The sequence below is a fragment of the Rhinolophus sinicus genome, chromosome 17, assembly GCF_057876585.1.
Source record: "Rhinolophus sinicus isolate RSI-liver-muscle chromosome 17, RSI-T2T, whole genome shotgun sequence".
NCBI lineage: Eukaryota > Metazoa > Chordata > Mammalia > Chiroptera > Rhinolophidae > Rhinolophus > Rhinolophus sinicus.
In genome coordinates, this window is record NC_142517.1 from 81,901,994 (window position 1) to 81,925,838 (window position 23,845).

Genomic DNA, 23,845 nt, shown 5'->3' on the forward strand with positions numbered 1-23,845 from the left:
CCGATGGGAAGAAAAGGCAAAAATATTTAATGAAGGATTAACAAGAAGCATGTGTGTTCACAAATCAGAGAACACTGCAAATAAATACAACACAATAAAAATGTGTTTATCCATAACATATTTGTTCCTCAAGCCCCTACTAAGATTTTAAAATTCAAGAATAAGAAAGTAAATGATTACCAGTATGTCAGAGCAATTATGAATATGACCTAGCAAATTGCATAGTCTCCTTTATATTTCCATTTTGGCTGGTATGGCCAGAAATTGCAAAGTCTCAGCCTCTAAATGCAGATGCTTGAGTGATCTTAAACAAGTCATTTGCTAGAACAGCATGAGTAAGTTATACGATATCACTGCCAATATCAAAAGATACAATACTTACATTAAAACAAACCAACATTGCAAATAAACCAACAAATCAACTGGAATTCTGGAGGGATTCCAGTACTGGGTTGACACTGGCAGATAAACTATGAGGAAAGCTCCTTCTCCATTTCATCTGCTGGGATACAAATATAAAAGGCACAACCCAGTCTGGTCACAGATTTTTCTGGGCTTCCTGCCCCGGTAACTGCTGATTGAGACTGGGTTAGTAGCAATGATGGTTACACTTAGGTTTATACTTAGTTCTTAGGGGGCTTCCTCAAAAGCAGTTCAGGGACAGAGGGTAACCAATATCAAAAATGCTTGACTTTGAAACAGATAACCCAGGCTACTTCTGTGACAAGGGAGGGCTCACTGCCAATGGCCTCGGCAAGGAAAGTCAACTAAGATCTACAGAATAGAGGGCAAAAGCTGGGGCTCTCATCCATGTTTATAATCTGTGGGGAAAAATAATTTGATTGGCAAGTCTTGTTTCTATATTGTGCTTGGAAATACTAAGTGTTAAAGTTTTAGAAACTATTTTCTACATTTAATCGACCTCAAAATCTCTAATATGAAGCATTCACAAAAAGCTATTAGTAATATTTTTTGTTTCCCATATTATAGAAGAAATGTATATCTTCAGACCAAGGCAGGTTGACTTTGCTCTGCTTAGCATATTTTTTGGGCTGATCGTCAAAAACAGACTACTACATCAACTACATCAATTGAAAATATGACACTCACACTCCACCGATGACACGAATTGATCCGATTCCATGAAAGTCCTTATCATCCTTTAAAAAATTAGGGACAGAATCTATATGTTCACTAAACTCTTTGGCCTGTCCACGGAACTGAGGTTTTTCATAAATAATAACCTGAAAAATATGAAAGAAAATTATTTAACATGCTCGTATTTTAGGATAGATACATACTGATTTACTGAAGGGATACTCAAGACAACATGAATAGGGGCCACTGTCTGTTTTTTCATTAATATATACTACAATATAGCAGTGTCTGATATTCACAAGGAATAAATGAGTCTTTATCATCATTAAGGTAATATATCTTAATTAATAGTACACGTTTCTCATATCCATATACTCAAGTATGATTATTGTTCTGGTTACCCAAATCCTAGGACCATCTCATAGGATAAACTGTCTTATAACTAACTAGTGTTTGAATGATCTGTTTATAACTATGTTTAGAATACAGACCTGCCTTATGTTTACTGAATTCCCCCTATAAGAAATAAAAACTCTCTTGAGGTTCTAGGGCATAATGATAAATTATCTGTTGATTTGAGAAAACATATGTGGTTTCTTATAACACTCACTGCTTCTATAGGGTCATTACTATTCAGTGAGAAGAAATAGACATGCAAATTCTTGAATTTAAGTACAAAACTTCCTATAAATAAATGATTGAAAAAATTATTATTCCGTATTTGATTTAAATTGGGGGCAAGGAGGTAAGTGTAGTAGAAAATAAATTTCCAGCATTTAATTTACTTCAAATTTGGATTGGTACAAGTATTTCTCTTCTACCATTTTGATGCTCTTTACTTCCCAAGGATGAGATGTCTTTAGTATGTGGAAGTGGTAACAGTGATAACAGCACTGATCTATCTATGCTCTATCACCTGGTTATTCGTGGCTAATGGCAAAATTTGTGTACAACTGGCAACCCATGACCTTGGTGAATAAGATCTCATGCTTAAACACACTGAACCAGCAATTATAGCTCTCTTATTTACAAAAACCAATAAAACCATACAGACTGAAAAAAATATGTAGCACTACTCCTGTTGTGTTCTACCTATTAAATTTTCACCGGGTGCTATATTAAAGTGATGAATTTTCATTTGGGTTTAATACATGTTACAGATGCTGAACACATTCAAGAAAGAAGCAATAATTCTTTGATGAGTAAGCCATAAACTAACATCTAACAACTTGACAATTGTGACTGTATGAGAGCCATCCCATTCATATACCTCTAACAACCTGTCAAACTGCAAATGTTCAAGGAAGAGCCATCCTGTCACACCTGAAGTTCTCATTCAGCAGACGAGGAGACTGAGTCACTCAGTGACCTAATAATTCTGTATCTATTAGGTCACATGTTAGGATCACCTGTCGAGCTCTGAAAAATTTTGTCCACACCCCAGACCAAAACAGTATCTCTGTGAGTGGAACCCAGACATAAGCATTTTTTCTTAAACTCAGATATGTATGATTCTATCATATAGTCAAGATATATTGGATACACTCAGATATTAAATTCCAAAGACTCCATCTATGTAACTGAGAGAATGGTACTCAGTTCCATAAATTAGGAAGCCCCAAAATGGGGAGATTGGAAGAGTTGTGTCTTGTTTTGGAGGAGAGAAGAATGGATGACTCCCCGTCTCCTTACCTGCCTCTGGAGGTACTGTGACCCAATTAAACAGAGGCCTGTTTGCATCTCTGGTCACTGCACTTTTTTCTTCCTACCTCTCTTTACATACATTTTATAATTCTATTTCCTCCATTCTTTCCCAAAATATGCTTAATCTTGGCACTAGTGCCACTCCTTTTCATTGCCTCTACCCTTCCAGTCAGATACTTGTGCTTAAAACACTGGTATCTATCTGATAAGAGTGTCTATACCTCCTGATCATCCGTGATCTCCTTCTTGAGCATCACTCCCAAATGCCTGCTAGATGTCTCCACCTGAACGTGTAGCTGCCACACCAACCCACCCTCCCAAGCAAAAATCCCCATTAGGAGGTGCTTATCGGGTTTGATTGGGTTGCACTGTTACCCTACTCCCCGCTCATAGCCTGGGCCCCCAGCAATCATTCTGTTCAGTCACTTCCCAACACCCACGAGCCAGGCATTATTAGCATACATTCAGGTAATTGTTTTCTATTTTGATAGTTCAAAACACTTAAAAATTAAACTCCAACTTTTTAGCTTACTACAAGTCTGTTCAAGACTTACCTTTAAATTCATAGGCATTTCCACTTTCAGTCCACCCTTAAGATGACAAGAAATTTTAATATTAGATATATAAATAGTTAAAATATTTTAAAGTAACTATGTGACAGGTATAAGTTATGTAAAAATCTTATTAGTGAAGATTATGTACCAGTCAAGTTTAAGTTGTGGTAAATTTAAATTTTCAAGTATAGCACTCTACAGTAGTTAAAATCAAGTCAGACTGCTCTACATCAATGTAAATGGGGCAAGAGATATTAAAAAGATACTTTCCAGATTATAGTAACTACCAGGAAGGAAACTGAGCTTTAGTCCTTAAGCACATGTAAGCAATTAAAGAGTTAATTCCACTACAGTGTCTTAAAAAAGAAGAGAGGAGTTGCAAGTAGGTTTAAAAATCTCATTTGCCAGAGACTTCTAAACCACTGAATGCCTTCTCTACAATTGCTTGGGCTTTCTAAATTAGAGAGAGAGTTCTGTCAATCCTTTTGATCACATTTAATGTTTTTGTGACATCAAGGTTGTCGAGCATAAAAGGTACCCCCCCGATCCCCTAAAAAAACCCTAACTATAATTTCCTTGTTTCGAATGTTACGCTCCATTATGATATTTCTTAAAATTTCTTAGTTTGTCTAGTTTTAAAATTTTTAAAAAGGCACTAAACAGTCAAAAATGGTTTATCACATAGGTAACAATTAACAGTTTTTCCCATGCAAGAAAATAAACAATGCAGGCACTTATCTTTCAGAAAGCACCACTGGCAGAACTGCTGATTTATTATTAGTGCTGAGCTTATCATTCATTTCAACAATGGAAGAGTATAATTTGCAAGTATAAATTTTTATTAAGCATAAATATTTGTTTTTAATAAGCATAAAAAACAGATTCAGAACTTTATTAAATATTCAAAACTTTCACAGAGCAACACTTACAAGGAAACTATGTATTGTGATAAAATTAGCACCAAGTAAATTCAGACATTTGTCATCTGGGAAAAAATTAAAATGTTTCCACATAGATATTCTCTACAACATAGAGAAACAGAAAATCAATGTATTAATGACTTGCTAATTTGGTAGTATTCATATTCGTTTCTCAAGATCCAGATGCATGAGCAATCACCACAGCTAGTTAATTCTGGATTCGTGTGTACTTGGAAAACAGTTTCTTTTTAAATTTGCTTACCATTTGAAGTGGCTGCAATGACTTCATTTCTGCTGCAGAAATCTCAAAGAGTCCTTGGTCTTCCTCCAGAACTGTAGCTTGCCCCTTAAAATTAATATCTGGGTAGGCAAGCCAACTAAAAAAGAAATGAATAGTTAATTGAGGTATGACAGAAATACCTTAGTCTGGGGCTGTGAAAGTTAAAAGTGAAAAGGGCTACAAACACGAAAACAAAAACCCATCACGGAATTACACTGGTAAAACACACTCAACGTGACTTTGCCAGACAACACAGAACGACAAGTTAACATGTTATTAAGCACTTGTATTCAAACACTACCTATCCTATAGTAAGTCCTATCCTATTCTATGTTTTCCAAGCACCAGGCATGACTTTTCTTAAAATTTTCCAGTGTTTAAAAGGCGTGAGCCCTTTAATTCAAATAGAGTATAACTCAAGTATCAATACCATTCCACTATATCCCATTCTTTTTAAAATTGGGGCAATCAGAGGTAGGGGTTCCACCAGGCATTTTAAATCTTTGACCTACATTTTTAGAATCAATATCAGTTCTACTGGCTGCCTCAGGAACAGTATTTGAAATAAGATTCCCAAAAGACCCATCTAAGTTCCAGCGAAACTTGATTAATTACAGACATTTCTCCTGGACAGGGTCGATTGCTGGGTCTGTCCAAGAATTCTTAATCCATGGCTGGGGAAGCAAGATGTCCTATAACGACCCCAAAATCCTATACCACTATTGTTAGAGCAGATGAAAATAGTGAACAAGAGAAGAGGGATCTATGGTGAACCAGGCATCACAAAATTTCACAAAATTTGTGATTCTAGCCAGTCTGGAACTGCATTACAGCTGAACTCAGACCTACAGCCCTGAAGATACCTCTGGAATCGGAAAGGCCTAGCCTGGGACAAACCACTTAACTTCTTCATTTATAAAATGAGAGTAGCTCCACCTGCCTTGTAGGAATAGAGGACTAATAAACACAAACGTGCCATGTGCCTGGCACTCAGTAACTATCAGCGCTGAGACTCTCTAGAAATAGTTCAGGCTCCAGAATTTTAGGGCAGGGACAGTCGGTTTTATTTCTCAGTCCTACAATGGGGAGGATGAAAGGACAATGGATACATCTATCGAGAACTACGTCTGAGAATCTGTATCTGCTCCTGTGAGCTATCCATCCAAGACTTAACTGGATTCAAAGAAAGACGGAACCTGTTTAATCCCTGCAAGAGCCCTTCTTCGGTATCCAGGAGCATAAATGAAATTAAGTAAAACTTCAGGAATAGGTAGGTCACCTACCAAAATCAGAAACGGAAAGTTACCTTTGGTAGCCATCAATCAGTGTAATAAAGAGAAACTGATACGTACACGCCCGACTTCACAGTGAAGGACGCAGATTTGGGGACGTTGAGCTCCTCCAAATTGGGGACGGCTCTCTGGATGTAGACAGGACAACACGCCGGGTCAGACTGTAGGCAAAATTCTATCTCTGGAACACTGCAATGCTGGGGGAAAAAATGGCTTTGGAATCATCTAGAGATACACACAGTCCAGTATTCTCAACATTCTGGATGTACAGTTACAATTATTCTCATTGTTCAGCTGAATTTCTTCACAAGAACAACATAAAGGAAATACTGTTTCTCTGTATCAGGTTTTTAAAACAAAATTTTCTAAGGAGTTACGTTGATCACATGAAAATTATTAAGCATTATTGATTGAAAAAGTATGACCCCAATTTTTTCTGCTTTGTTTTTCAAAGTCTTGTTCCATTAAGCAATGTTCAGAGTTACCAAACTACTTGAATGCCAAAAGTCTGTAAGCCTTCCTTCTTAGAAGCACAACAAAGCCAAAGGGAGGAAGGGAGTTAAATGAAAGCTGATCTCATGGGGGACATAAATAAATAACAGAGAGGCACTACACCCTCAGCGTGTTATCTAATTTACGTTGACAAAAGAAGTAGGAATTAGAGGTGAGGGGAAAGGAAATCTGTCTTCCTACTTGAGGTAGTCTATTTATTTTCTTTAGCACAAGTTGGTTTGAAGGAAAAAGGCATTATCAAATTTGACTCTACACTCCGTCACACATGTACTGTTACCATGTCCTATCAAACCTTCCTTTAAAATTTCACTTGTGTATATCTCTTATGTATTCCCACTGACAAGTCCCTTCGTCAAGGCCAAGACTTTGATTTATGGGCCTGTATCACCAATCAAGTACTATGCTACTCTTCATACAGCTGGGCTTGTTAGAACACCACTTTCTTCATGACACTCCTTGGCTCAGGAGCCAAGTACATCGAATTCATATTTCTGTTTCCCTTTCTGCAAAATGGTACCAACTAGTGATTTATACTAACTCTCCACAGCGCCTCAGTCATACGGGTCTCCATATTGTCTCCACTCCCGCTCTGACTTCTCTACACTTTGTAAATGTTTCCCTCACTGCAATTCAACAGAGGATTCTCTGTTACTTATACGAATATTTTAATAGTCAAGTTCTAACTCAAAAATGACTTTAGTTTTTCCTAGAGAATTAAAACCACAGTTATTTTTCCCTTTTCTGAAATTACAAATGTGCATCCTGTCTAAACACAAAATCTACCTCACTTGTCATGAGTGTCTAATTATACAACTTAAGTGTCAGTGTTAATTCTCATCTAGGACATTGTGAAATTCCAATGATTATGCTTTAATGAAATAGGTAAATGCGTTATCAGAGGTGACATTTATTGAACTGAACAACTGTATTTTTTTATTATAATCACTTTTACAATTGTAAAACTGCCGTTTTCTGATTTTTTAAACCTTTCTCCAAACTGAGTTCTCTTATTAATCAGCAATCATTCTTATTAAGATGTAAAACAAAGTAAGTTGATGCATCTTATTTTCAGAAAGTTAGTTTTAAAATGCAACATAGGAAAGAGGCACAACCTCTTTACTAAAATATTCTTTGAAGTATAAAAATGTATTTCCTTCTAAAGTTTCATTTCAAAAACAGCCAGAAATGTCCAGAATAGTCACCTGCCAATCTTCAAGGCTCTTTTGTTTGCTATTAATAATAGAGTTCTAGTAACATTATTTAAAATGCTGCCATATTCATGTTCCCCCAGGGATCTGAGGTATAGTAACAGAATACATAACTAAGTGTCTCACACAAATAAGTTTCCTCTGCATTGTATTATACAAACAATGTTTGGGTGGTGTACTTTAAAAGGGAAAAAGTTAAGAGGCATTCTAGTCTACCATACACAGAGGAAACAGCATAATGGAAAAAGCATGACAATGGCTAAAAAATGGAAAATAAACAAAAATAAGAACGCTTATTTTCTCAACTATCTTTACTTGAGGACCAATTTTTTTTTTTCTCTAGTTGACTGAAACAGATTTCACTATCTTCATGGTGGCTACTCACAGAAAAATGTCTTTCGCAAGACTTGTATAATGTTTGATGGCGAAAGGCAGCACACACTAGCAACTCAAGGGCGCTTTATAGTAGCTTAGCAACAATAAACAGTTTACTCTCAGTAAAGAAAAGTTTATATGGCTTCCTCCCAGACTTTTCTAGCCATGTTATACTTTACAAATATATCTTGGTAAAATTTGCAAGCTTAGACTATTGAAGCAATTAGGAGGAAGGGAGACAAAGCTATGAGAGAAAAACAGGGTGGGAATGAATTAGTTTAACAAAAACAATAAGAAAATCTACTTGTCTCCACCTTACATAAAATAACTTCACTTCTGATCTAACAATGGATCTCTCTCTTCTTGGCTCATTAACGAGGACACAACCTAAGTAAGTTCAGGCCGTACGAAAAATGTCATTCCTTTAAAAAAAATGTATTAAATGCACAGTGACCCTAATAATTTGCAATGCTCATTTCTTCTATTTGAGAAAAGAAAGACTTGACTCAAGATTCACTGCACTGCTACCCCACCCCCAATTATTTCCATGGGGACAAATAGGCCCTGGAGCAGAATCTACAGTTGCTGATAACTGATGGTGTCTGCTGTATCTACTCACAGCAAAGTGAAGACGTCATGAAAGTATTACCTTTAAAGAACATTAAAATTTTGACTAGTCAGAATAGAGGAACTAAAGGAGAATAGAATGAAACAAGATAAAGTTGGCGTTGGTCTAGGTGAGTTTGCAATGGCCACCATGGAAGTGAAGCTATCAATAGCCAGAATTTTGACAAGGTTGCAGAAAGGATGCAGTTTGATGCTTGATTCTTACTTTGTACAATATTTAGAACAATACTAATGCCTTTTCCATTCAATGCTCAATAGTTTCATTTTCCTTCCTCACTAAGAGTTGCTAGCCTGTTTTAAGATATGTGGGCAGTAACGCGCGGCAATTGAAAAATGACTGCGAGAAGAAACAATGGAAGCAGAAAAAATGCAATTATGACTTAGTCTTTCTTATAATACATTCTAAGCAAATGGCGGATGTGCAAATACCCATTTATATATATACCCATGCTCAACAGACTGAGATTTTTTGTTTGAGTTTATTGTTGTTTGAGTGGAGTGGGGGATGAGGAGGTTGCTGCTTACAATCCCTTATTCATCACTCTTCCCTCCCTCACCAGGCCCTGCATGGTCCTGACACTCACGAGGAAGGCACAAACCCTAAGTTATTTACATCTTAGAAGATTCCACCTACAAACTGATGATGCACTTTAGGCATTTCCAGTGAGCAAGCTAATGAAGTGAGCACCCCTATAAAGGGACCCTGACCTCTAGGCTGTGGCCATCTCTGTATCTAACTCAGGGGGCTCTGCCACAAGCTCCCTCACATATCCTGTGCTCCCTAACTCCTGGCTCCCCTCCCAGGTTTCCAATCAGGTGCCACCTCCTCCGGGTGGGGCGTCTCCTTGTGGTGCACCCTGAGGGCCATGAAGCGCAATTCTCACATCAGACGGTCATGTGACTCAGCTGTTTCTCCACTAGATTTTAAGCAACCTGAAGTGAGACCACCTCACTTGTATTTCTACTCCCAATGCCTATCAAAGTATGGGGTCCAAAAACAGACACAAATATTTGTAGACACAGGTTCGTCACAGTTTTGTAGATAGTATTAATTCACATAAAATACATGCAGATACCCGTTTATGAGTTTTTCTGTGTGCTATCCACAACTATCAAGGGTTTAATAACAACAATCCAAATCACCATGATAGGGTCCACTTCAATTTTTACATTTTAAGCAAATAAATGAAATCTCCATAATTTGAAAAAAATATATGTCCATGACTGTCATAGGAGTAATTACACTAAATTATGTGCCATGTAACTAAAGGAACTCTTAAGAATACATGGGAGAATTCGCTCATTATCTGATATCTGTCCTTATCACTAATTGACGCCTCCTCTAAACCACCACAGCACTTCCCACAAAACATTTAATACTGAAAGACCATCCTCATTTTAGCATTAAATATTTTCGAAACAGAAAATTAAACCAATGCACCTTCCATTCCTCTTCCCATCCTTCCATCTCTAATTTCCCCTAACACTTCTCTCTCTTTTTTTTTTCTCTCTCTCTCTCTCTCACACACACACACACACACACTCACACACACACACACACACACACGGCTACACCAAGGAGTAGAAACCTACATCAGAAAAAGATATATTAATATTTGGAAATATCAACTTATTTTCTTAAAGATGCCTGGATGGTATACTCCTTCTACTATATATATATATATATATCACATACACACACACACACACACACACACACAGAGGGTGCCAAAAAAATGTATACATTTTAAGAAAGGAAAAAGCTATTAAAATTGTAATGCTCAATATATACCAATAACAGAAGATGAATACAAATCACGTTTGACTTTTGCAATTACAAGAGGTACTCAAAGTGGTTACCATCAGTGTCCAGACACTTCTGATTATGGTGAACTACTGCTTGAGCAACGTTGACCAAAGTGTCCACTTGTATACATTCTTTTGGCACCCCCCGGTATATAGTATATATAAATGAAAGATCACGCACATTTTTATGGGCCAGATTATAGGCCAGATTATAGGTAATATTTTAAATTAACATTCATTTAATATTTTACACATATAAGGTAAAAAGATTATCATTTAAATAAGGAAGATTAATAAAATTAGCACAAAGTTTAGCAACCATTTCTAAACATTGCTAGGCCAAAGTACAGCTTTACTACATGACAAATAAAACAAAATAAAAAATAGAGGAAAATCAACAGTTCTGTTACCTTTAAGACATGTTTGATAGAACCCAATACAAAGTTTCTTTGCGGATGCTTTCTGTTCTGAAGGATCCAGTCACGATTTAACACCTTTTCCCCTCCTTCTAACACGCATTTCTGACCTTGGAAATGTGGTTTCTCATATACAATCCAACTGAACAAACAGAAAAGCATGACCAGTTATAATTAATTTTCTAAGAAATGAGGCATAAAACAAAAGATACTAAGTCACAGACCATCTTATCTATTTACATTAAAAAATCTGGTCTATTTTCTACAATTAGCATATAATCCTATTTTTGAAACGATGATATATGCTAATTTAAATATAGACAGATAGTGTTAAGAGAGAATAAAGGTGCATACTACTTGGAAATAATACTTTCTGAACGCAGTACTACTATGGCTATGCCAACATTTATGCATACATGCACTTTATAGATGTTATACACATAAAGCTGTACATGTATATTAAAAACAATAGCTTACCAATTCCAAATTCCACTTCTACCCTAATTTTCCTGTCACTGGATAACAGAGCACATGTGTCCCATTTTACTACATGAACACCACACTACACCATACTGCTTACACAACGTGAATACTGACCAGTGGGTAACCAAAATACTGGACAAAGAAATTCTGGCTCCAGCATGTCCATGGGACATGTTCCACAAGAACAAATGAGGTTTTCCCTCATTTTTACACCATACGAAGAATCCTTCACTTCTTCAGCACATCAGCTACTTGAACTATGTGGCCATCACATTCCTTAGCATCGGCAAACTTTGAACTCATTTTCAAAGCAATGCTTCATTCATCTGAAGCCCTCAGGTCAACCTGCCAAATCTGCCGTGCTAATAACGCAGGTACACAATGGTATTGATGGTACGAGGTGTGATCAAAAGATACGGTGAACGTTTAAATAAAAAAATTATTATTACAGTAAATGACACATTGCCATTAGTTCCCCTCAAAAATACCCGCCTCACTTGGAACACACTTATCCCATCGTTCTTGCCACTTTCTGAAGCAGTTCTGGAAGTCCTTTCGTGAATGTCTTTAGCTGTGCTGTCATGGCTGCCTCGATGTCCTGAGTTGATTCAAGACGTTTACCTTTCATGGTCATTTTGATTTTGGGGAAGAACCAGAAGTGGCACGGTGCCAGATCTGTGAATAAGTTGTATGAGGACACACCGTAATGTTTTTATTTGACAGAAATTGCCTTATCAAAAGCGATGTATGACACGGAGCCTTTCTGTTGTGATCACAAAATGTGGTGACTGCTGCTGCCGAGTGCCATCCAACGGAAAGGCAGGGATCTTCAATACGGGAAGTGGCGCATCCAACCTTAGTAACAGTGTGTGACAAGTTTCAACTTGTTCGGTGCAGTCAAGTGTGAGCTACGATTGAGAGAAAGTGAGTTTTAAAGTGCGCCGTAAATCATCCTCCATCACAACAACACACCGTTGTCACACATCGCTTCTGGTATATGGCAATTTCTGTCAAGTAAAAACATTACGGTGTGTCCTCATCCACCTTATTCACCGGATCTGGCACCATATGACTTCTGTCTCTTCTCCAAGTCAAAATGATTCAGGACATGGAGGTAGCCACGAGGGTGCAACTAAAAAACCTCACGAAACAGGACTTCTGGAACTGTTTCAGAGAGTGGCAAGAACGATGGGATGAGTGTGTATGAAGCAAAGGGGAGTACTTTGAGGGGGATTAATGGAAATGTGTCTTTTACTGTAATAAATTTTTTTTTTCAAACATTCACCGTATTGTTTAATCACACCTTGCATATTAGGTCTTACTGTTTACTGCTGGCTTTAAGCACTAAAAAAAGCCTGTATTATCTGCCCCAGTAAATAAAAAGAACAGTTAAGTTATAAACATTTCAAAATAGTCCGTCAAAAACTAGAGGAAAGGGAATATGACTTTAATCAAAAAAATATAAACGCATAAATGGCAAAAAAACACCATATTTAATTTGGGGTGTGAAAATGCTATAAAGTTTTAAGAGATCTCTTACCAGCCCCTTACAACTTTTATCAGGACCCCATTCGGAAAGGACCATGATGTAGCGTCAAGAATATTACAATAGACCTCTTGTTTATATTTACTTCCATGGAGATCATAGATAACCATCTGCAACATATAGAAAGTAAACACAATAACTAATTTTAAGAATGCATTTAAAATTCTAAAAAATTCCTAGAATATAGAAAATATCCTAAATATATAAAAGTAAGCGTTTAGATGTTAAATCCTTGAATAAAGTAATCCTTTTCTAAATCAGTTAAAAAGTATTTACTTTAAACCTAAAAGTAACTGTAACTTTTAAACCTAAAAGTAACTGTAACTTTTCATGCTGTATCTTAGTCTATACAAGAAATTTATGCTTACCTTCCCAGGTCTTGGGTTACACCTCAGAGTTTGTCTGTCAACATTCTGAAATAATAAAAGCAGAAGTAAGCCTTAAGGAACATCAGTTGAAAGATAACAGTTCAATTTCTTAGCAGTTACAAACCCAATTTATCACATATTTACTTAGTGATGCTACTGTGTTTCCCTGAAAATAAGACCTAATCGGACCATCAGCTCTAATGCGTCTTTTGGAGCAAAAATTAATATAAGACCCGGTCTTATTTTACTATAACATAAAACCCAGTTATATAGTATCATATAACATAATATAATATATAAAATATATAAAATACATAATAATATAATATATAATATAATATAACATAATCCCGGGCCTTACATTAATTTTTGCTCTAAAAGACGCATTAGAGCTGATGGTCTGGCTAGGTCTTAATTTCGGGGAAACAGGGTATGTGCAAAGTGCACCTCTAGGTACTACAAAGAATATAAAGGTCAATATAAAGAAAAATAATGTGTTGTCTCTGCTCTCAAGACGCTTATAGCTTAGAAGGGAGAAACAGACAATTATACTCACATGACTCTTCTACATAAGTGGGGGACTAATTTAAACCCACAGGTAAAGTAGAAAGAAAACGCCAGGTTATGGAAGTGAAGGGAAATGGCACCAGCATGGACGAAAGGTGATGGCAGAGAGAGACTCACAAGAGGCCTGTCTGGGGACGTGGTGTGGAGAAGACCTTGAAAAACAGGATTTCAACAAGCGAAAATTGTAGCAGGTTGGGCTGGGAGTAGTAAAGAAAAAAATTCCAGGAAGAGAACCATCTTGAGAAAAAGTATCATAGCAGGAAACACAGGGTGTGTAACCAGAGCATAAGGAGGCAAGTTGGACAAACAGAATTTGGGGGCCTTGTAATACAGAGCGAAGGGGTTCCACTTGATTTGGTAGGCAATGCGGAACTGTTAAAGAAACATTTCTTCAAATCCCATCATTTCTTTTTAAATGACTTGCCTTGCAAGCTACTGGTTGGTATTCAAGTATTACTATTTGCTCCTAAGGCTATCACAGGTAAAGATGCAGGTCTTGGGAATCCTAGAGAAAGTTCCATAATCTTGGGAATGCCAGAAAGTAAAGTCCCAAGTTCAATGAATATTCTACATTAGACATTTAAATATTTCTAAGTCAAAGAAAAATGCAAACTGAATTTCAAAGCATTTCCCAACTATAATGTTTTCAGCTTTTTCTCTGAATTAAGCTGTTTATTGTCTTGCTTTGCATGAACAACATGAGCTACTAAAGAGAGAGGTTGTTGTCAAGCAAACAAAAGTATTTTTAAGTATTTAAAATGTTTTTATTATGAAACGTTTTCATGAGACCCAGAAGCTCAATGGAAAGTAGTATCAATTTCCTCACACACAGTACCTTGAGAAATTCAGAATGTTGTCACTTAGTTTGAAAACTAAATATAGCAAAGAACTGGAAAATAACTTCCTTCTCTGCCTTTAAATTGTGATCAATTTTTTCTCAATGTAACAATTCAGCTAAAATACATGAGTTTATGATACACTTCAACCAAAGAATAAAGTAATCTCTGGTATTTTCTTAAAACAATCTTTACACAACCTCAAAACATTTTCTTAATAAGCTTTTACATCACTTCATGACCCAAAATACTACTTCACTAATCAAAATAACTTACCTCTGTGAATGGGTTTAATCTCCCTGAGTTGTCTTGAGTACGGAAATATTTTGACACTGGTTCCTGCAAAGTGCCACCAAATCTGGCTCCTTTTTCTGAGGACTGCATTTTAGAAGTCTGCAAATATTGATGATAAGCACTCCTTAACGAAGAATGTAGCTTAGAAGTAAGGTCAGATTTTTGTGGAACTGAGGCCTTTTCTGCCCACAGACCAATTTGCAGATTGGAAGTAGGAGGTTCATTTGACTGTACACGTGAATTATTAGCAAGTCCAGTCCTTTCCTCATCATCATCAGGGTAAAACGTGCTGGAAGGACCTGGCAGCTTGAAGATAACGGTTTCCCTCCTCCTAGCTCTCTGACTTCCTTTATGCAATGATTCTTCTTCCTCCTCCTCCTCTTCCCCTAACTCCTGCCTGTCGTCCTCATCAAAATTCATCTTCAAACGCTCTGAAACTGACTGGAGAAGTGATAAAACAGAAGAGGGCTGGTTTGCGTGCTCTCTAGATTTGGTGGAGCCATGATGACCAGGTGAGACCTCGCTGGACAGAACGTCCTCCTGAGAGCTGTCATCCTCATAAATGGGAGACAAAGCTAAGGGATAAATTTTGTACCTTTTGGCCTCCACTGACAGGAACATTTCTGAACTATCGCTATCAAAGGTCTCACCTAATTTAGTATCCTTTTCAAAATGATGGACCAGGTCAGTTCTACTCTCTGACCTTTCACACATGAGAACAGGCATGCTGTCAGTGGATGTATCAGGAAACGAAAGGGAGTGTGTTCTTTTTTCTGCAGCAGCGTACTTGTCCTCATCTTGAAGAGGTTCTTCATACAATATAGTAAAGGAAGAATTTTCTTGCTCATCCTGAGAAATGAAGGCTAAGTTAGACTGTTCTTTTTCATCGCTATAATCACCTAGATGTCTTGTTTGGTTATCTACTGCAGTAACATATGTTCTTTTGTCTAGCCTTCCCATGGTATCTGCAGGTTGAAAATACGGCATTGCCAAGGCTGGGTAGCCTTCATAATCCTTACTTAATGTAGGCGATTCATAGCCCCTGAAATATGAATCAAGTCTATGGTCACGCGCTATCAAATCTTCCTTTCCTTCAGTGGGCTTTTCCTCCATGTCTCCAATATTCCCTTTGGCATATTCTTGGGGTGCTTTTTTAGTTTCAAATATGGGAGGCATGGCCTCTGCTTGTGGAATGGGCAATTCCAGATCCATTCCATATGCTTTCTCCACATTTCCCTCTGCAGACAACATCTGGTGTTTCCTGACAGTTCCATCAGAATCTTCTGGGGCTGTTCTTTCCATTTCTATCATAGAGGGCATGGACACAACTGTTCCAGTCATCTCTCTGGCATCCCTCTTGCATGGTTTTTCCATTTCTAAGGAGGCAGGGACTGCCTTCTTGTGGGCTTCGTGTACTTCCAATGCAAAAGGGACTGTTTCGGTTTTCCTAATAACCCCGTCTGCATCCGTTTGGTAACTGTTTTCCATTTCCAACACAGGTCTCTCAGTCTTTTCAGTGATCCCCTCAGCATCTTTATGGTAGACATTACCTTCTAACATAATGGACATCACCTCTGTTTTGTCCATAACTCTTTCAGCATCCTTTTGGTAAATATCTTCTACGTCTAACACAGCAGGTACCACTTCAGCCTTCTCAGTGATCCCCGCAGCATCTTTTTGGCAGACATCTCCCATTTCTGACAACATCGATGCCACCCTGGTCTTGCCAACATCACCTTCAGCATGCTTTAGGTAAATGTTTTCCATTTCTAATGCAGCAGGCATCACTTCAGTCTTTACACTAATCCCCTCAGCATCTTCTTGATAGGTATTTTTCACTTCTGACACAACCGGCACCATGTCAGTTTTGCCAATATCCGTTTCAGTATCCCCCATCTTAGAAGCTTTTTCTATTCTTAAAATGGCAGGCAATCCCTCAGTTTTTTCAATACACCTCTCAGCAGCCATTTGGTGTACTTCTTGCATTGTAAAATTGTCAGTTATTGGCTCAGTTCTTCCGGTAGTCAATTCATCATTCTTTTTATGTGCTCCTCCCAGTTCTGACACAGGAGGGACTGCCTCATTTTTCATAATATTCAATTCAGCATCCTTTTTGTTTGTTTTTCCCATTTCTAGCATGGAAGGTATAAGCTCTATTTTTCCTATATTTACTTCAGGATCCTTTCTGTGTACTTTCCCTACTTCTGACATTGCAAGTGGTGTGCTTTTATTACTGTGTCCTGGCAAGGCCTTTTCAGATATACACACAAGACTATCAGACAAACTGTTTTTGGATGTCCCGGGTCCATGGATGTCATCATTCGGAAAGGGAGGCCATTTGAGATTTAATACAAGAGTTCTAGTATCCTCTGTCCCATTTTTGTGATTATCCACACACACTATTTCCATTTTCTCTTTAGAGTCCTCTTTGAGAAATAAATGTGTTTTTACCCTATCATCTAACTCTTTATGGGACACGTTTTCAGTGAGTAAGACAGTATCTGATTCCTGCAAGTTAATGCCTTCAGACTGTCCAGCTCCACTTCCAGAAAATGGGGATTCTTGGTAGGGAACAATTTCTCTTCCTTTAATAGACTCTGTATCACTAAATAAGTTATTTACAGAGAATTGACCTAATACTTTATTTTCACTAATTTCAGAGGTGCTTTGATTTGCTTCCTGTTCTGACACCAAGAACTCCCCTACCATATCATGAGGCTTAACACCACCACTGTTCAGAATTTTTGAAGTATTAGCCTGAAGTTCAGAATCCCAGGTATCCCGAGTATCTTCAAGAGCATCATTTGTTATATTTTCTCGGGCTAAATTAATAACCTCATTGACTAATTCCTTAGCTCGATCTTCTAACAAACAAGATACACTCACTCGTTCAGAACCAAAAAGGGGGCTCTTCTCACCAGCTGTAGGTGAAACATAGGCCTTTTCTTCCCCTTGAACTCCTGACATGTTGTCCATGTCCTTCTCTTCCAAATGGTCTGTCGGTTGGATCCCTGCTGATGTCACTTCTGATGGGTTTTTCTCAGGGAGGACTTCTTTCAGGGGATCAGGATTCATTACGCCGTCTAGGGCTATACGCGCATGGCAGGCATCAGCTGTGTGTTTGGATTTTAGTTCTTCCCTGACAGAATTAAAACTCGCACCAAACAATGTATCAGCCTTTTTAACTGAACCACTTTTGAGGTCCAAACGTTGGTCCTGTTCTCCCCTTCTTGCTTCTATATGCTTAGTCGATGCTTCAGAACACTGCTGACTGGGGCTGTTAACTGACGCTTGAACCCCAGCAACTGTTCCAGTCTCTGCTTCCCGGGGACTGTCAAATTGGGCAGCAGGGAAATCCAGAGATACCTTCCCAGTATGATTCCCAAAATGTTCCTGAAATGGTGTCACTTCTACCTCTGTTGGGACAGATGTTTCAAATTCCAAATAAGAGCTATTAAGGTAGAGTGGGTTAGTTAAGGAGGCACCCTCATGTGTGACATCTGTGGTAACTTTTATAGAACCAAAATTATTTGGGGGATCATGTGAACTTGTAATGATGCTAACTTCTTCAGCATTACTAGAGGAAGACAAGCTACCAATACCACCACTTAAGAAAGGACTGTTCTCTTTCTTTCTGTGAGATAAGGCTTTCTTTTCTGATCTCAACACAGAAGGAACGTTAAGAAAGCTTGAATCCTCGGATGCAAAAGGCTTTTTTCCCAAACTGGTATCAGAGCCCAGAAAAGGTGAATTTATTTTTGTGCTGTCAGTTTCTTGGACTTTTGGAGAAGAATTAGTTAAGTTGAGCTCTGCCATTTCTGAGAAGCCAGAAACCTTTTTAGACCCACAAATATCTGAAGGTTGACAAATCACACAAGTGTTGGCTTCACAATTCTGTGCCATTTGCCTGGTGACGTTTTCATCATGAACAGGAGGTAAAATTCCAGATGTACTACCTCTGAGTAAAGCAGGATCACCTAAGGCTTCTACCTCTGTTTCCTGTATACCTTGATATTTGTAGGCAGAAGGAGGAACCTCAGCTTGGCAAGTCTCTCTAAACCCTGCATCTGAGTATTTCTCTTTAATCTCATTAGGATCCGTCAATTGAAAACTTTTATCCTGTTCAACCTCTAGGGAAGTTAATTCAGATAAAACAGACTTTGCTGGCATATCTGTAATTTCGAATAGAGAAGAAACTTTATCCTGAGATATGTCTCTGAGCTCTGTTTGAGAAACAGGTATCTTGCAGAGGGCTATAGGTTTTCCTCTTCCCGGATGTGACTCAACAGGAACACTCAACAGGAAGTTGGTGTTCAGACCACCAACTTCAGCTTTTGATAAAACTTCAGCAATGTTATCAGTTTTGGTTTCCAAGGAAAGGGAATCAGACTTCTCTATAGCACTCTCCCTTGCTTTAGTGTTTGAAAGCATTAACTCTGCTTTATTAGGGTCTTGAGATGATGTGGAACTGTGGTCCTCAGAGAGGCTTTCAGACTCCAACCTCGAGTCCACTCCAGGTAAGTGGGTGTCATTGGCTTCAAGATCGAGTGGAAATTGGCATTTTTCACTATCAGGAAGAACTTCCTTGGATTCAAGAAGTGCAGATGCATGCTCAAGGTGAAGGCCAGCTGGAGGACTCTTCCCATCTGCAGCCTCAACATGATTCACATTTTCTCCTCGACACTTAGTAGGCTCACAGGAAATTCCAGCAATGTTGATATCCCCAGTTTCAATGAACCCAGAAGACTCCTCCTTCTTTGAAACAGGAACATCCAACCTGCTCAGCATGCCGACTCCAGAAATAAAGGTAGGAGATGAAGCATCGAAATTTGATTTGGTGTAGTCCAGGGTAAGAGACGTTCTGGTATCGGGTGATACTTTGGTTCGTTGAGGACTCTCAGGGTCAAGAAGAGATTCTGAAATGTTATTTTTGTGAAGTTCAAAAGTCAGTTCAGGGGTTATGTGGTTTTCTAAGCATGCCACAACTACTGATTCACCTACGCATTTTACAGCGGCAGGGTCCTTTTGACTTATTCTGGAAGTGGGAGGCATTTTGCCAGGTGGCCCCAAATCAAGCTTTTTGGCTTCCGTTACAAACAACTGGTCAGTATCTTTGGGTAGTGACTCAATTCTATCTTCTGGAGCTTTTACATGACTTGAAGTTGTGAGTTCACCAACTGAGACACTGTCTGTTTCTTGCCTGATTTCTGTAACAGCCACATTTTCCTGAGCATCTGGAGCAGACAACCTATTACTTTCATTTACAAGTTCCGTGTCTGTCACAGCAAGTCTCTGAAGAGCAGTGCTGCCGGTGTGATTGGCAGCCTGCTGTGATGAGTTATCTATGGTTTGCTTGTCAGGATACTTACTCTCTGGCAACTGCAGATCCTCACGTCTAATTGATTTATTTGGACTTGGCACATCTGCATTTTCCTGTTTGGTAGTGTCACTTCCATCAGATTTACTACAAGAGAAGTCAGAAGCAGCACGGCTCTGAGGTTCCACATGCTCTTCTCTTGGCGCTAGCATCCCATCACTCACCACAGAGCTGCTCTCTTTTAGCGTAGTTTCTGTTGTAGTTACCCTCTGAAAGTCTGGATGGCAAGGAACACTGCTACTGTTACTCCCTGTGAATAACCCTGAACATACCAAATTTCTGTCAGTCTGAGAAACTGGTACACAACTTAAATGGGGCTGTGCGTCATATTCTCCAACAGCGGAGCTGGAGTTAGTCACAGAAAGGGATGACCTACTTCTCTCAGGTCCCCTAGGATCATTTTTATTCAAAACATCCTTAAAAGAGGCAATATTTGGCACTTCTGGATTGTTTGTCAGATGGCTTTCTGTGTTGAGATTTATTGAGTCATCTAATGGGCCTCCCAGCGTATGTCCTTTCATAGATACATCTGTGCTAGATGATGACAAAGACGGCAGCGTCACAGCCTCCGTCTCACTCCCAGGGACAATGTGTGTGCTTATACTAGAGTCAGAGGTTTCATTTTCTCTGTCCACGGGAGTCACAGTTTCTAACATAGTCTGCTGTTTCAAATATTTCCTAATTTGTCTGGGGCCTCGATATGTTGCATACGTTACTGAAGGCCTCTCTGGTTTACCATCCATTTGTCTGTAAAAAGAAACAGCATGGGAGTATCAGGAACTATAATTAGTAACACTTAACAGTAATCCCAGAAACTGTGGTAAAGTGTATCTCATAATAGGAATGGCTTTTAACTTTTCTATGTAAATAAAAACTACAAAACCAGCACATTATTTTTTTTCAAATCATAATAAAGCTTTGACAGTAGATATTCCCATGATATATATAAATCTTTGCAAATATAAGAATTATAGAATTTTTTTAAAGAATTTCAACCCAACAGTGAACTGCTTCCTATATAAATGACACCAGAAGCATGAGTTAATGTATAGAAAACAATCTAAAAAATGTTTCCAAACAGGTATACTTAAACGCTTTATAGATATTAAATAGGAAATCTGCACAGTCAACTATACATAAAAACAATTACAAAGCTGTTTATTATTTTTAATTAAGTGAAGATGAAATAATTTACAATGCCTTTTGATGAGGATTTCTTTTAAATATACTTCAAAATACAGATAACTTGTCTAAATTTTCAAAACTGTGTTAGTCATGATTAATAGTGATCAAAAACATGTTTGACACTATAGCAATGGAGAGCATTATGAAGCCCAGTTTATTGTATTAATTTGTCTAAATTAAACTATTAACTCTTTTTTAAACACACCTTGATTATTAAAAAAAAATATGAAGAAAAAAATTAGGGGCATTTTTACATGAGAAAGACAATGCAAAACCTTCAGTTAATTCGCTCTTTCTTAAAATTGAAATTTTTATGTGAAACTAAAATCCAGTAATTTCAAAAGTACAGACTCTTAATTTTAAATAATATTTTATATTTGAAATATTCTCATGATTTCAATAAAATAATTAAATATACCCTTGCTTGCAATAAATTCATATCACAGAACCAAAGGAACAACTTTGATACTAAAAATGTAGATTCTCAAAATTATTAGTAAATATCTTTTCCAGGTATATTATTTAAATAATATCTAAAAATCGGGTACAAGCAGTCCTTAACCATACCATCAAAATAAACTATTAACCAAAATGGTATTCAACTTTCATATGATAATTCCTAAACAAATTGACAATTGTCAACGGGAAGTTACTGAAACTGTAATTCAAAACATGACCATCTGTAAGATTTCTAAAGCTGGGTTGGAAGAAACCTGTTATTTCAGTTAAACTGGGAATCCAGTGGACTTTTCCTTTCCTCTTAAGAATCACTTTTCTCAGTTGTAAAACAAAAGATCTAACGATTGCAATAGTTGTGGCAGCTGGATGAATTTCTTCCTGTGGAATTTTCCAATATAACCAAGGGCTCTTGGGTCCTACTGACAGTGTCTACCCTTGAAATCGGACTTGGAGGAGTTCGAAACTTCTTATATAGTGTCTACCAGCTGTTCTTATTGCTATTAATTCCTATTATCAATTGTTATTAACTGTGTGATTTAGGGGGTGTTACTTAACTTTCTGAGCCTTATTTCCTTATTTGAAAAGAAATATAGATGGAAACAAAACAACAAAAAGAAATCACCTTTCTTGGCTGAGGTGGTTCTGGTTCCTTCATTATCCTATTAACAAGGACGACTTTAATAAAGAGAATTAAGAGTCATAATGTCCTCTTCCATTTCCCACTGTCTAGTACCCAAAGAAATAAACCTGACTGACGAGAAAATTCTGAGATGTTATAAATTAAAATTACAAACTCATAGACACAGAAAATAGTTTAGTGGTTACTAGAGGGTAAGGAGGGTGGGGGGTGTTAGATGAGGGTAAAGGGGATCAAATATATGGTGATGGAAGGAAAACTGACTCTGGGTGGTGAACACACAATGGGATCTATAGATGATGTAACACAGAATTGTACACCTGAAATCTATGTAACTTTACTAGCAATTGTTACCCCAATAAATTTAAAGAAAAAATTAAAATTACAGTGGCTAGGGAGTGAAAGAAAGGGAGAACAGCCAGCCTGTTAATAGCTGTGAAGCAGCTCTGACAAAAGGCTGCTCACATTCCTGTAATTCCTGTATATCTGCTGGAACTTCAGATTAATTTCCAGGTGGCTATTTCTGTAGATTATTTTAGCCAGACACCATCGAACTCCAGGAGCCTCCGCTTTTTGCTTACACATGGGCTTTCCAGACAGCCAATCCATAGGAGTGTACATTTCTTTGCAGGCTCTGCACCTCTCCACAAGCTGGCCCTGCTTCACTTTCTCCCACTCCCTTGCCTATAGCGAATGTAATTTCTTTCAGATGGTGTACATCTTTCTTCCCTCTTCCCTCTACCTGACGTATAAAAATGCTTACAAAGGCCGAGAGGATGGACATGTTGTCTTCTCTACCGAGCCATGCTGCCAGTGATTTCGACTGCATGCCCCAACACCAGTCGTCTTTTTTTGCTAGCAATGGCCTAACCAACCTTTTCGTTTAAAAAGACTCGTGAGAGTTAAATTTTACTTTTGTTTAATATGACCTATTAATCTAAACCAAAGGAGAAAAAGCACAAGCTTTCTATTCTACCCAATTCCTATATAACAGCCTCAAAATCCCTACCACTGTAAGTTACTTTGGAACCAAAGTCACCGTGGAGAGGTTGTTAGAAGATTGCTGGGCTCCACGCCCACGGATGCTGATTTAGTGGGTCTGAATCAGGGAATTTCCATTTCTAATGACTCCCAGGTGATGCTGTGCTGCTGCCCCAAGGGCCACACTTTGAATAGCACTGCTTTAGACAATCCTTTATTGAGGATGTACCCCAATTTAATATTTTTTTTTTTTGCTGTTGGACATTTGTTTCCAATTATATATTTCTATAAATAATGTTTCAATAAACACCTTTGTACA

The 23,845-nt window shown here is 37.9% G+C and overlaps 1 protein-coding gene across 2 annotated transcripts in view; it reads right to left on the reverse strand.

The window, feature by feature from the left end:
* CRYBG3 (crystallin beta-gamma domain containing 3) overlaps positions 1-23,845 on the reverse strand; it is a 108,042-nt gene that overhangs the window by 46,882 nt on the left and 37,315 nt on the right. For both annotated transcript variants that reach the window (XM_019757207.3, XM_074333088.2), the window contains 8 exons: positions 14,870-21,011; positions 13,191-13,235; positions 12,817-12,932; positions 10,788-10,935; positions 5,909-6,045; positions 4,539-4,653; positions 3,357-3,392; positions 1,111-1,244 (listed from right to left, as the gene is read on the reverse strand). In XM_019757207.3, coding sequence (XP_019612766.3) covers positions 1,111-1,244; positions 3,357-3,392; positions 4,539-4,653; positions 5,909-6,045; positions 10,788-10,935; positions 12,817-12,932; positions 13,191-13,235; positions 14,870-21,011 — 6,873 coding nt within the window. The remainder of the gene's footprint in view (positions 1-1,110; positions 1,245-3,356; positions 3,393-4,538; positions 4,654-5,908; positions 6,046-10,787; positions 10,936-12,816; positions 12,933-13,190; positions 13,236-14,869; positions 21,012-23,845) is intronic.